Consider the following 15,811-nt stretch of genomic DNA (forward strand, 5'->3'; position numbering starts at 1 on the left):
GAAAAAAGGGTATTTCTGAAAGTGTGAAATTGTTCTCAAATTCTTTCAGAAAATGTACCTGTTGCTCTCTCAGTAAGAAATAAAATTTCCTTGGTTTTTTTTTTTGTTTTTTTTTTTTTGTCTTCCAAGACAGTATTTTTTATCTTGGTATTCTTAATTGGGATTTCAAAATCTTTCTTATTCAAGCTGGTATTTTAGATGAGAGGTCTATTTGAAAACTGCAGTCTCCTCCAAGACTAGTTTAACATCTTGAGCATTTCCCCATACGTCGATTTCTTGTCCCATACTTTAAACAGCAATATGTGAAAAGTTAATACCTAGCAGATTCAAATTCCCAGGGGCCCACTAACATAATAAAATCTTTTTTTAAGAGTGGGAATCAAACTTTCAAAATGTGTTATTCCCTGAAGCATATGAGTGCTTTATCAGAGGACTCAATTGTAGAATCTTGTGATTAAATTTTTGGAAAGAATATCTTAAGCACTTGCCATTTTAGGGTAGAGATTTTCAAGAAACTTTTGGAAAATATCAATAGAGTTTCTATAACTTGACTAAATAGTGTGTTTTCCTAATAGATACTATGAATCTTGTCCTTTACAATGATAGGATTTTCTTTGCATCAGTTCAGTTCAGTCGCTCAGTTATGTCCGACTCTTTGTGACCCCATGAATCGCAGCACACCAGGCCTCCGTGTCCATCATCAACTCCTGGAGTCTACCCAAACCCATGTCCATTGAGTCAGTGATACTATCCAGCCATCTCATCCTCTGTCGTCCCCTTCTCCTTCTGCCCACAATCCTTCCCAGCATGAGGGTCTTTTCCTATGAGTCAACTCTTCTCATGAGGTGGCCAAAGTATTGGAGTTTCAGCCTCAGCATCAGTCCTTCCAATGAACACCCAGGACTGATCTCCTTTAGGATGGACTGGTTGAATCTTCTGGTTGAATCTTCTTGCATGCCAAGGGACTCTCAAGAGTCTTCTCCAACACCACAGTTCAAAAGCATTAATTCTTTGGCACTCAGCTTTCTTCACCATGCAACTCTCACATCTACACATGACTACTGGAAAACCATAGCCTTGACTAGATGGACCTTTGTTGGCAAAGTAATGTCTCTGCTTTTTAATATGCTATCTGGGTTAGTCATAACTTTCCTTCCAAGGAGTAAGCGTCTTTTAATTTCATGGCTGTGCAACCACCATGTGCATTCCGCAATACGTGAACCGTGAACTTCAGATGTTCAAGCTGGTTTTAGAAAAGGCAGAGGAACCAGAGATCAAATTGCCAACATCCGCGGGATCATCAAAAAAGCAAGAGAGTTCCAGAAAAACATCTATTTCTGCTTTATTGACTATGCCAAAGCCTTTGACTGTGTGGATCACAATAAACTGTGGAAAATTCTTCAAGAGATGGGAATACCAAACCACCTGACCTGCCTCTTAAGAAACCTGTATGCAGGTCAGGAAGCAACAGTTAGAACTGGACATGGAACAACAGACTGGTTCCAAGTAAGAAAAGGAGTACGTCAAGGCTGTATATTGTTACCCTGCTTATTTAACTTATATGCAGAGTACATCATGAGAAACGCTGGGCTAGAAGAAGCACAAGCTGGAATCAAGATTTCTGGGAGAAATACCAATAACCTCAGATATGCAGATGACACCACCCTTATGGCAGAAAGTGAAGAAGAACTAAAAAGCCTCTTGATGAAAGTGAAGGAGGAGAGTGAAGAAGTTGGCTTAAAGCTCAGCATTCAGAAAGCTAAGATCATGGCATCTGGTCCCATCACTTCATGGGAAATAGGTGGGGAAACAGTGGACACAGTGTCAGACTTTATTTTTTTGGGCTCCAGTCTAAAGAAATTTTAGGCTTCTTTTCTTCTGTCTAAAGTAAGATTTCGACCTAATGAAGATGTTAGTCAGTTGTATCAGACTCTTTGTGATCCCATGGACTATGGCCCGCCAGACTCCTCTATCCGTGGGATTCTTCAGGCAAGAATACTGCAGTGGGTAGCCATTCCCTTCTCCAGGGGATCTTCCCAACCCAGGGATTGAACCCAGGCAGATTCTTTTTTTTTTATTTATTTTTATTTAAATTTTTATTAGTTGGAGGCTAATTACTTCACAACAGGCAGATTCTTTACTGTAGATTCTTTACTGCAGAAAGATTCTTTACTCTCTGAGCCACCAGAGAATCTCTTATACCTAATGAAAATAATAAAATATCAATATCAATATAGTCAAGGATCATAACGTTGTTAGTAATTTCTCAATCATTATCCTAACAATGCTTTCTGTTTTTGTGAATATATTTCTCTTTGAAATGAGAGTTTATTTTTATATTTGCATTGAGTATTTTTTGATACTCTATATTTTGATAATATATTTGATATCTGAAATGAGTATTTTTGATGTATGATATATTTTAAGAGCATAAAATAGTAATCCTACTGCTTTTAAATAAACTAAGAGAATATATTTAGGAGCATATAGTAAAAAACCATCTCCTGTAGAAAAGGAAGAATAAATTAGTACAAATAGCTTTCTATTTAAACAGAAACTGAAACTTTGAAAGAAAGAAGAATTTGTAATATGTTGGATTGTAGGACAGGAAAGTTTTATCTTTATATTATGATCCACAGCACATGTTTTTCTTTTCTGGGGTTTTAACTTTCTTCTGGCTCAATAATTCTCCACATGGGATTTAAAGTAGATAAATTAGGTATAATAGATGAATTTTTTAGAGTATTTTAAAAGTCTAATATAAATTTTGCTTCTTTCTCTGCCTGGTGGAGTGAAACACCTTAAAGAGGGGCCCCAAAAGATCCTTCCCTTTTGCTATGTTCTGTAGGGCATCTCTGTTTGTAGCAATGATTAACTAGTGAATTCAGTATGTTACTGCTGTATTTCCAAATTGTGTTTATGTGGCAAAAATTATTTTTTAAAAGTTTTAATTAAGATACAGTTGACAACATAATATTAGTTTCAGGTGTACAACATAATGATTCAATATTTGTATATATTGCAAAATTATCGTGACAATAAATATTAATATGTATCACCATAAACAATTTTTTTTCTTGTGATATGTGGCATAAGTTCTTACATTTATGCTTTGAGAATAAAAGAGCAGTTGGGGAGTAATAGCAATAGAATTGAATGTTGCATATAAATGCATCTTTACACTCCAGATTAAAATGTTCTTACTGCAAATTTATATATTATATATTGGTTCCAGTTTAAATTGAAAACTTTTAATGTCACTAATGATGCTAGTTTGTTGTTGTTTTTCAGTTGCTCAGTCGTGTCCAACTCTTTGCAACCCCGTGGATTGTAGCACGCTAGGCTTCCCTGTCCTTCACCATCTCCCGGAGTTTGCTAAAACTTGTGTCCGTTGATTCAGAAATGCCATCCAACCATCTGATCTTCTCTCATCCATTCTCCTCCTTCCTTGAGTCTTTCCCAGCATCAGGATCTTTTCCAGTGAGTTGGCTCTATGCATCAGGTGGCCTCACTATTTGAGTTTCAGCATCAGCCATTCCAATTAATATTCAGGGTTGATTTCCTTTGGATTGACTGGTTTGATCTCCTGGCTGTTCAAGGCACTCTTAAGAGTCTTCTCCAACACCACAGTTCGAAGGTATTAATTCTTTGGCACTCTCCCTTTTATATTGTGCAGCTCTCACATCCGTACATGACTGCTGGAAAAACGATAGCTTTGACTATACCAACCTTTGTAGGCAAACTAATGTCTTTGCCTTTTAGGACACTATCTAGGTTTGTCCTAGCTTTTCTTCCAAGGAGCAAACGTCTTTTAATTTCATGGCTGCAGTCACTGTCCACAGTGATCTTGGAGCCCCAGAAAATAAAGTCCCCCACTGTTTCCATTGTTTCCCCATCTTTTTGCCTTGAAGTGATGGGGCCAGATGCCATGATCTTTGTGTTTTGAATGTTGAGTTTTAAGCCAGCTTTTTCACTGTCCTCTTTCATCTTCATCAAGAAGCTCTTTAGTTCCTCTTTGCTTTCTGCCATAAGGTTGTGTCATCTGCATATCTGAGGTTATTGATGTTTCTACTGGCAATCTTGATTCCAGCTTGTGCTTCATCCAACCCAGCATTTCACATGATTACCCTGTGTGTAAGTTAAGTAAGCAGGGTGACAGTGAATAGCCTTGACGTACTCCTTTCCCGATTTGGAACCAGTCCATTGTTCATGTCCAGTTCTGTTGCTCCTTGACCTGCACACAGGTTTCTCAGTAGACAGATCAGGTGGTCTGGTATTCCATCTCTTTAAGAATTTTTCCACAGTTTTTTGTGATCTACATAGTCAAAGGCTTTAGCATAATCAATGAAACAGAAGTAGATGTTTTTCTGGAATTCTCTAGCTTTTTCTGTGATCCAGGGGATGTTGGCAATTTGATCTCTGATTCCTCTGCCTTTTGTAAACCCAGCTTGAATGTCTAGAAGTTCTCGGTTCACGTACTTTGAAACCTAGTGTGGGGGATTATGAGCATTACTTTGTTAGTGTGTTTAATGAGTGCAATTATGCAACAGTTTGAACATTCTTTGGTGTTGCCCTTCTTTGGGATTGGAATGAAAACTGACCTTTTCCAGTCCTGTGGCCACTGCTGAGTTTTCCAAATTTGCTGGCATATTGAGTGCAGCACTTCAACAGCATCATCTTTTAGATTTGAAATAGCTCAGCTGGAATTTCATCACCTTCACTAGCTTTGTTTGTAATGATGCTTCCTAAGGCCCTCTTGACTTCACACTCCAGGATGTCTGGCTCTAGGTGAGTGATCATACCATCGTGATTTTCTGGGTCATTAATATCTTTTTTGTATAGTTCTTGTGTGTATTCTTGCCCCCTCTTCTTAATATCTTCTGCTTCTGTTAGGTCCATACTGTCTCTGTCCTTTATTATTCTCATCTTTGCATGGACTGTTCCCTTGGTTTCTCTAATTTTCTTGAAGAGATCTCTAGTCTTTCCCATTCTATTATATTCCTTTATTTCTTTGCATTATTCACTTAAAAGCACTTTCTTATCTCTCCTTACTGTTCTCTGGAACTCTGCATTCAGATGGGTATACGTTTCCCTTTCTCCTTTGCCTTTTGCTTCTCTTCTTTTCTCAGTTATTTTTAAGGCCTCCTTAGACAACCATTTTGCCTTTTTTGCATTTCTTTTCTTGGGGATGCTTTTGATCTCTGCCTCCTGCTAGTTGGTGAGCATATATTAGAAACACCTAAAAATTTTCAGTATTTTCTCCAAAGTAATCTTTTTGGCCATTCTGTTCAAACGCTTTATTTTGGTGTATGTTAGACAGCTTATTTTAAAATCTGATAGATTAACATGGGCATGCATGCTCAGTCATTTCAGTTGTGTCCGACTCTTTGCAACTCCATGGGCTGTAGCCTTCCAGGCTCCTCTGTCCATGTGATTCTGCAGTCAAGCACACTGGAGTGGGTTGCCATGTCCTTCTCCAGGAGATCTTCCTGGCCCAAGGATTGAACCCGTGTCTCCTGCGTTGCAGGCAGATTCTTTACCCACTGAGCCACCTCGGATATGTGAAGAAAATGAGATATTTTAACTTGCCAGCATTACAGTTAAATGTTGCAATTCTCCTGTGCTGGAGTGGGGTAGTGAGAAGTCATAATCAAGAAGACAGAACAGCTCCAAATAACATCGGAAATATATCAGTTATGGAAATGGCACATAAATAGCAGCATTTGTTCAAAATCAAATTTCCCTTTCATGAAAGTGGGCTACATTGATGAACTGCAAATAACATTGCTAGATTGTTCTTTTGGCATATAATAATTTTAGAAATCACTCCCTGGACATTCCCATAATCTCTCTTTTTTAAAAAATACTCTTTAGTAGAATATTTCATTAGGTCTAGGAAATTACCTACTTGGCAACTCTATTAGTTTGAAAGTTTGTGCTATCGTATGTTTTGGGGAGTAATAAACATATGTGTCCTTTCCACATATTCTTTCCTTCTCACTACTCTCTATTAATAGAATTTGTGTACATTATTTTAAAAAGAGTCTGATCAGTATTAAAAATGAAGATATACTTTATCTATTGAAAAAAGAATTATGAAGACATATATTAAAAAGTATTCTGTGAAACGGGTAACCTACCTTCCAAAAGGACCTCCTCTAAAATCCTCATCTCTGATGCTTCAGTACTAGCAAAAGAAAAGTAATGCTTAATATGGCTTATATACTGTGGGTATTTTTTATGGACAAGTGGATATGATTTTAGTCTCTACTTCTGATCAACTTGCTTTTGCCTTCTTTCCTAGGAAGTGTGTAGAGAGCTCTGGTGTCTCAGCAAAAGCAACCGCTGTGTCACCAACAGTATTCCCGCAGCCGAGGGAACACTCTGTCAAACTGGGAATATTGAAAAGGGGGTAAGCTCAAAAGATTCATTAGCTTTTAACATGTAGACTAAATTGACAGATTTCTTGTTTTGATATTCAGCCATTAGAAAATCATGCATACTAATTAAAATGTGCTTGAGAAGATAGTAATTTTCTAGCCTAATGAATTATCTTGATACCTGCAAATATGCATTGTTTAGGAAAGTATACTGAGTATTTTGTGAGTCAGTTTCATCTTTCTATATGTATACATTTGAGCTATATTCTCACAAAAAAAGCCCAACAGCAGTCTTATTTAATAGAGTCTGTTTAGCCATATGGCTGTTTTTTTTGCAACAATTTCCAAGAAAATTATGTGATCCTAAAATAGATATTATAACTGTAGTCTAATGAGTCATTTTTAAATTGTAATATGAGAGAAAGCTCTAATAGTAGAAGAATAATTTATTGAGCATAGAAATGATTGCTAAATAATTTTTAGTATCATCAGCCTAGTTTTCAAAAACTGTAATTATTAGGAATTGTTTAAACAGATAAGAATATTTTAGGCTATTCTTGAAATTCTTTAGGAATTGCTATATATGTGATTCTAAAATTTATTGCTATGGACTGAGTTTACAACAGTAACTACACTATCATCTATTCTCAGTTCTGACTTCTTCCATGTCAGTTGGTCTAGTTTCAACAAAGATTATAGTAAATTTCGGCTTGAAATCTAATGTTTAAATAAAAAGAATGAAAGCTTTTGGGCAGCTGTCACAGTTTATTAATCCTTGCTGATGGCTTCATTCAGGACCCATGACCTAGTGCCATGTTGATGGTTTTTCCATGCTGAGTTTGAAAATGTTGGTAAATTATGCTAAATGTATAAATTGATAGAGTCATTTTTAAAAGATTAAGAATCTTTTTTTGAATCTTTTGTAAGTAGCCAATAAAAATACAGAGACCTTCACACACGATCAAAAATTCCTTCTGTTTTTTCATAGATGTAATAGAAATATTAGGAACCATGTTCTTGAAACAATAGTCTAGGTTTATTCTGGAACCAACAATTCTTGTCAATGACAAGTAGCAATTTACATCGATCTGTACTTAGAAGAAATACACAAGTGTAAAGGGAAAGTCACAGTGAGAATCTGTTTCTTTACTTGCCATTGATTGATGATTATTCTTGTGATTTACACCAGCAGCTCACTGTTTCTATTTGCCTGTAATAATACTGTTACTAGACCTGATATCTCTTTTTATTTTACTTTAATTTTTAACCCAAAGCATGAAGAACTCATTCTTTTAAACACTTAAGAGCTCTCCTGAAAGCATCTGTAAATTATATGATCACTCTAATTAGGTAAACCACAAGTAGTGGCTATCTGAGAACCCAACTCAGTCATCTTTATGGCAAACACAGTTAATATCTCATAATTTGTGCTTAACAGCAGGGCTCTGAAATATCATATTTTAAAGCTTATGTGCATATAATTGATAGAGATATCATTTACATACGCATTACAGTTTTGAAGGCTACTTAGAAAATGTTCTAAATAATATCAAAGCTAACAATATTGAATTTAAACTTAGATTAGCAAATAGAAGGGAAATATAATTATTTCTAAGCATAAGTAAGAATAAACACAGACAAGAGAAAGTAAATCAAATGGGGCAAAAATGTATTTGATTTCTAAAGATTCAATTTCTTAATCTAGGCTAATGGTTGTCAACTTTTTAATCGTTAAATACTTTGTTTAAATGCATTCTACATTTATATACATTTGAAAACATTTGAAATGCTTAGGTTAAAAGAACCCCTTGCCTGCCTCCTTACCCTCTCCTTATAATCGGCTCAGCTTCCAGTGGACTTTGGCACAACAACTTGCACTCCGTTAAAGTCTATTTAAGAACTTGTAAGTGTAGCAAAGTTTGCCTACCCAAGAGGTCATTAATATTCACAACAGTTTCATAAAGTCAATACTTTGGATTTCATCATCTCAAATTAATATGTAAAACAAATCTTAGCTGTTCTTCCAAAGTCATGGAAGGTCTATAGATAGAATAGCCTTAGGAGATTTTTAAATGAATGAATGAAAAAAACAAATAAACATAAAAACTCTTAGAAATAGAAAGGACAGAGTGCTAGGAGAAGACTCTCAAAATATCCCTATCATTAATTTTGAATTTATGAAAAAATTTTGAAAGCTAGATCATCTTACATTTTTTTCCCAACTTACATTTTTAAGGGAGAAAAGTACAAAGAACTATTCATGTGAGCTGAATTTATTTTATTTTTCACTTACTGCATTTGCCTTGTTATCTGTTTATGAATTTTTATTGTTGTTGATCTCAAGCTGCTTTTTTCCTTAGAGAAGCATGGTACTATTAACAAATGCAGATTTTCCTCTTAAAGCTATACCTATTTGGGTATTAGGGCTTCCCAGGTGTCACTAGAGGTACAGAACCCACCTGCCAGTGCAGGAGACATAAGAGACAAAGGTTCAATCCCTGGGTTGGAAAGATCCCTTGGAGGAGGGCATAGCAACCCACTCTAGCATTCTTGCCTGGAGAATGGCTCCTAAGCACAGAGGAGCCTGGCAGACTGCAGTCCATAGGGTTGCAGAGTTGGACAGGATTGAAGCAACTGGGCATGCATACAAATTTGGATATTAAATAAGAGCCCAAAATTTAATCCAAACAAAAATAGCCATGCAAACACCTAGTAACAAAATTAAAGCAAAGTTTTCAGTTGGTCTGGTCAACTTTGTGTAACCAGTCTGTATTCGTGCCATCTATACATAGTTGTCATTATCAGTAATAGTGGTTATAAATGATAATGAATAGTTTTATACTTACAAACAGTTCTGTTTACTGTTGACAAAAATCTTCTACAGTGGGTACTGTTTTAATTCCATTTTACAGATGAAGAAAGTAAAACTTGAAAGCCTAAGATTACATAGCAATTGAATAGTAAAGCTGAGATTCTAGCCCAGGTCTTTCTGATTCCAAAGTTGAAAACTGTCCCTCTCTACCGCCTCTGATTATACTTTACTTTCAAATGGGAAATTATGTGGAATAAAAGGCAAATTTTCACTGTCAGAGGAATGCTGAGTCACTGAGCCTGAAATGGTTTAGCAATATGTTTTACCCTTTATTACTAAGTGGATTTTTCATTTATTTACTTGTAACAGTTTGTTATCTCTGGAATCACAATAAAAAGGCCCCTGGACAGAACATTGAGCTAAATATATATGGTAGTTGGCAAAATAATGAATTGGCAAAATAATGAATCTTACTTTAAAGTGAGAGAAAATCTATTTTTACATATTTCATAGAGATAGAGTGAGAATGGAATGAGATACTATCTTGGTGAGCTTTTTGTTGGCTTCCTCAGAGGAATGGTGCTAATATATGTTACTAGAACATCATCATTACTTTTCATTATTATGTGCCAACCTTAGATGGTGGTGGGCAGAAAATTATTTGCCAGACTGTCTTAACTGGTAGTAATGAGCATCACAGACTGTAAGCATGAGTTTGTGTGTCTCAGAAGCATGAATAGTATATCACAACCTCTGATCTTAATTCTGAATTTCAAAACTACTCTCAGCAGAAGGAACAAGAAAGAACCTATATCCTGTCTAGCCAGCAGGATAAAACCAAAGCTGCTCATAGTTTTTTAAATAAATCTTTTTTTTAAAAGGTTGGGGGAGGGGAGAAATATGGCTCAAGTGATAGCATAGACATATCCAGAGGACTGGATCCACAATGATCTCGTCAAACTCTGGCTGCAAAAGATACGGGATCTTTGCCCGGGGGCGCAGTTCCACAAATGTTCCATGTAAGTATGGGAACTGTTCCATGCACATTTAGCAGATGGAGTAAGAAATATGGCCAAAAAATTAAAAACTGATCTTTGCGTGAGTCCTGGGGGGTCTGACATCGCTATTACAGCCATTGGATGTTTGCCTGAATAAGCCATTCAAGGGCTGAATAAGAACCATATGGTCTGAATGGATGTGCTCTGGGACAGTAGCATTAACCAAAGGAGGAAATTTGATGAGCCCAGACAGTGCACTGGTACTGTATGTCCATGGGTCACACTCCTACAAATCAGTCAGTATAACTTGTAGTAAAAGAGTTTTCGTTAGACATGCCATCAGCAATAGCCCTTTGGACAGAACTCGGAGGGATGCCATATTTGTTGAAATAGTAAACAAAGATCTACACTATAAAAATTCTGATAGTAGTGTTGGCATTGTTACTAAACAGGATATTAAGGATAATCAAAACCCAGCTCTTGTAAGCTCTGATGGTGACCACAAAGAACATTTCATATACTTGGTTTATTGCCAAAATATTAATGATTCTACAAGACCCAATTAGAGACACAGTCCAGAATTTAGGCTTACATATACATGACATTGATTCCTAATATTTTTGCATGATAAACACAAGACTAGATTAGAATAGAATTATTAAATGTCCTTTTAAAGCACCAGCGATATAATTGGACATTTTCAGTCTTAGATCTTCATTCTCTTAGAGTAGAATTTAATATGTTTTGACTGGGTCCCAAACTATAAACACAGGAAGTGAAGAAAGAATAACTCTTCCAATTGCTCTAGAAATTTGAATTGTATGGGATGACAAGTTCTGATTTAGGATTTGGGCTGAAATAAACTTTAGCATTCCCACACCTGCACAGCGAAAGATAAGCCTTCTAATAGCACTGTGCTCCAACTCTCAGGTTTTCTGATTTGGGAAGAATGTTCTATATTGAATCACCAATATTACATCCTTTAAAATCTTAGGATTTCCTTAGAATTATCTTATTCCAGATGCTGGCTAGACCCAGTGCTGGCTATGGTACAAAATCTACCATAATTACATCCTAAAATATATCTAGTTTAAAAAATTTATTTTAAAATACTGTGTGTATACTTATTCTGAAATTTTACTTTGTAGAATTCTGACAAATTTTCAAAGTTAGATTGTTTGATTTATAATATTAATAAAATTAGGTGGCTTAACAGAAAGAAATGTTTAATGATGAATAAGTGTTTCTTAAGAAAAATTTAAAAGCCTCACTGGAATATATCGTCTTTCTAGATAGTTTTAAAGACATATTTCTTTTATTTAGAAGGAATGTGAAAAGCAAGAATGAGCAGTACAAGATTTTATGTTTGTAATGTGATAGTTTCACTTCTTTCACCTTTCTGAATCTGGTTAAACACACCTGAGTTAGCGAAAAGAAGGTCAAATTTATCTACTGTATCTGGATAGTTTAGGCTAAAGTAATATGACTGATATTTAGAATAGTACAAGATCACTAGATTGGATATAACCCTTGAGAATAAAAATTAAAAACTAGTTTCCCTCTGAATATTTAACTTTTGTAGTTTAAGAAATGAAGTAAAACTCTATGCCTGTGGAAATAGAACTTTTACAGTTTGGGCATCTTCAGGTTAAAAAAGGATAAAAATAGAAAATACAAATCTCAGAATTCTCACCTTTAGTGTGCTTATAGGATTTGTGTACTTAAAGTTTATTTGGTGTAATCTAATTATATTAATTATGACTTACATTAAAATCTTAGTATAGATTGATTAATATCGTCATCTAGAAAATTAGCTCAAATAACTTGATTCACATGTAGTTCCCTATAGGTTTCTTAAAAAACTTGTTAAGTTAAATGAGTTTCTTCTCTTAAAATCATGTACTACATTAAGATACATAACACTACCAGGAGAGGTAGCAAAAATTCCAGCCATCCTTTCCTGTAAACACAAGGTTGAGAGGAAAGTAAACAAGCACAAAAGAACATTTTGCCAGAGAGCAAACCTAAACAAGTCATTTGATAGATTTTTAACTTCTTTGAAGGTATGTTTGTATAGAACTAATTTCCGTAGTCATCCTAATCCAAGCCATATTATAATCAAAAACTGGAATTAATCCCAATTTTGTAGTTAGGGAAACTAAAGAAAAGAAACAAAGGACTTGCCTTGGACCGAAGAAGGATGTTGCTAAAATGAGAACTGAAGTTTGTAACAGGCTCCACACAGACTTCCCTGGTGGGCTTCCCTGGTGGCTCAGATGGTAAAGAATCCCCCTGCAATGTGGGAGACCTGGGTTTGATCCCTGGGTTGGGAGGATCCCCTGGATCTTGGCAACCCACTCCAGTATTCTTGCCATTGGGAATCCCCATGGACAGAGGAGCCTGGTGGGCTACAGTCCATGGGGTGGCAAAGAATCTGACCCGACTGAGCGACTAAAATCAACACACTGACTGAAGACTAAGTTGTTAATTAATTATTAAACTAGACACTAGTCTCTTGTCAACTGCTAAATGGCTGATACTTATTATTATGAATTCTTCATTCTTTCCCATTAATTTATGTTATTTAACTTTATGATATAATTGTCTTATTATGTTATGACTGTAGAATAGATATAATCAATAGCATGAATTTTAACGATAAAAGGTTTTAGCAAACTGCTTACAGAATACTGCTGCTATGTATATTATTAATTAATGGTAAAAACTGAGCAACATTTTACAAACTGAATATTTGTATTTATCTTGTACCTTAAGTATACATTTTAAAAGGAAAACAAGAGACTTTATGTGATTTCTTTCCCCGTGCTGTATTTTGTGAGCATCTAGAAAACATGTGAAAAAATATTATTTAATATTTTAGAACCTACATCTTTCAGTGTTTTTGTGGCCTTCACAATTTCATGCCCTAAAAAATGCACAAAGTGGAATTTTTTCCTCTGCTAATTATAAGAATATTCAAGGAGGTATGAAAAAACATATGTATATACTTGCAGCTAATTGAATTTTTTAAAAATCTCTAGTGTTATTTTGTATTTTATGTAGTAAAAACAGTTCAATAAAGTATACTAGCATATTCTTTAATGTCTTCAGATATATAGTCCTACACCTCCAATTGATTTTTCCCCACATTTTTTATGTGTATTTGGACAGCAAATCCTTTTCTCTCAGTAAGTGATCTTGGGCAAGTCAACATTCTTAGATTCTAGTTGCCTCATATGAAAGAATGAAGTGCTTAGACCACATAAATTTTAAAGTCTCTTTGAGCTTTAAGTGCAGCTCTGTGATTATATAAGATAAATGTAAAATCAAATTTTATTCTTATTTGAAATCAGTAATGCTAAGTTTCCAACTTAAAAAATATGCAAATTTGGAATTTTTAAGTGTTCAGTTGGTTCAATCTCTCTGTCGTGTCTGACTCTTTGCGACCCCATGGACTGCAGCACGCCAGGCTTCCCTGTCCATCACGAACTCCCAGAGCTTACTCAAGCTCATGTCCATTGAGTCGGTGATGTCATCCACCCATCTCATCCTCTTTCATCCCCTTCTCCTGCCGCCTTCAATCAGTCCCAGTATCAGGGTCTTTTCAAATGAGTCAGTTATTCGCATCAGGTGGCCAAAGTATTGGAGTTTCAGCTTCAGCATCAGTCCTTCCAGACCACAGGGGGGAAAAACAGTAATTGCTGATTAATACTACATTACTCAGTTACTCTCATAGGAAAACAGGTGAGGCATAAATATTTTTACACGTAGCTACTTGAAATAACATTTGTAATACCAAAAATATAAAACCAGAGGATATTTGGTTCACTGTTATGATTTTTATAAAGATGAAGATCTAACACAATTGATATACCATTATACAAACTGGTTGGTCTTCAAGATCAATTAGGTAAATCACAAGCTGGCACCTTGAACATTCTCCCTCTCACATGTACTTAATTAGCGGCCCTGCTTCCAGAGTTGGTGCTGTATTATCGGTTCAGCCAACTACCTCTGCTACATCATTTTTGACAGATTTTTTTTTTCTCTTCATAATACTTTTTAATTGCCCAAAACTCATTATCTTTTTTAATGCACTACTTTAACATTTATTCGATTTAGGATCAGAATGTTTGGCCTTATATAGTCAACCAAATTTTAACTTGCTCTTGCCTAATTTTTTATGGACAAATGATAATTCCTTTGCACTTTTCTTAAAAAGTCCTTATGTTGTTACAACTACTGAAACATTCTCTGAATGCCAACTACCAAGGATGCAAAGATGAATTTGACTTTCTTTACTCTCCAGTATCTCCAGTTCCTTCTTGAAATGTAGTAATCAAAATGGGACACAGAATTCAATAACTTAACTAATGTATTCATTCATTCAATAAAGCTTTGTTAAATATCTACTACATTCTGGACACTATTCTAGACATTCAGCATTTTCAATTAGAACATTCTGTGATGACAGAAATGTTCTGTATCTACTCTGTCAAGTATCATAGCCACTAGACACATGTGGCTATGGAATCCTAGAAGGGGTCTCAGGAACAGAATTTTCAATTTTAATTAATTTAAATTTGAATAGCCACATGTGGTTCTTAAGGCTTTTGTATACTAAAGAGAGTAGACAATAAAAGTAATAAAATATAATTTGAAAAATAAGTTATTCCTGTTCAGTGGCTAAGTCGTGTCTGACTCTTTGCAACTCCATGGACTGTAGCATGCCATGCTTCCCTGTCCTTCTCTGTCTCCTGGATTTTGCTCAAGTTCATGTCCACTGAATCAGTGATGTTATCTAACCCATGGCATCTTCTGCCATGGATAATTTAAATGAGTGGTAAAGGGGACTAAAACAGGAAGTTGTAATCTCTGTACATGCTGGAGTAGGAGGAGGGGAGGGCGGCAGGGGTAGTGAGGTACAGCCACTTCATAATAAGAGTGGTCAAGGAAAGATGGCCCCCTCTTTGAATGACACTTGACCTGAGACCGAATGAGGAGAAGACTACTATAGAAGGAATTAGAAGAGTATTTCTGGGAGGACCAGCAAATCCAAGTACCCTGAGCAGAGAACAAGTTTAGTGTATTGAGGAACAGAAAGAAAACCAGTGTGTCTGGAACATTCTGTACCAGAAAGAGAATAAGGCTGGAGAGGGAGGCAGGGGCGAGGTCACAAAAGTCACTGTTGACCTTGGGGAAGAGGAAACCATTACAGTCTTTTGAGGAAAAGAGTAACATGATACCATAGTATGTTTTAAAAGAGCTCTCTGATAGCTCCCTGGAGAATAGGTAGATTATAGATAGAAGAAAGTGAGGCAGGGGGACCAGATAACAAGCTATTCCATTTGCCAGTTTGGTCTAGTGTGATAGCAGTACAAATGGTGAAAGTGAAAGAATTCTGGATATATGGAATTAATATAATAAATTGATTACTTTTAAAACATCACATGTCATAAACCCTTTACATTTTAATATAAAGTTGAATTTTTATTTAACAGTCTAACATTGCTGACAGTTACTCAACTCTGATAACGTTCACTATTGTTATTCACCATATAAGCAAAGAACTTTCATAACATCAGCATGCTGCTTAGTCACTCAGTTGTGTCTGACTCTTT

The 15,811-nt window shown here is 35.6% G+C and overlaps 1 protein-coding gene across 9 annotated transcripts in view; it reads left to right on the top strand.

The window, feature by feature from the left end:
• The window catches only part of ADAMTS6 (ADAM metallopeptidase with thrombospondin type 1 motif 6), a 283,080-nt gene that overhangs the window by 163,606 nt on the left and 103,663 nt on the right, over positions 1-15,811 (top strand). For 8 of the 9 annotated variants that reach the window (XR_006337768.1, XR_006337769.1, XR_006337766.1 and 5 more), the window contains one exon: positions 6,305-6,412. Coding sequence is in view for 5 of the 9 variants with exons in the window: in XM_043887166.1 (XP_043743101.1) it covers positions 6,305-6,412 (108 nt within the window). In the remaining 4 variants the exon portion in view is untranslated. The remainder of the gene's footprint in view (positions 1-6,304; positions 6,413-15,811) is intronic. The other variant, XM_043887168.1, reaches the window with a different exon arrangement.

This window comes from Cervus elaphus, chromosome 25 (assembly GCF_910594005.1).
Source record: "Cervus elaphus chromosome 25, mCerEla1.1, whole genome shotgun sequence".
In the NCBI taxonomy this organism is placed as follows: domain Eukaryota; kingdom Metazoa; phylum Chordata; class Mammalia; order Artiodactyla; family Cervidae; genus Cervus; species Cervus elaphus.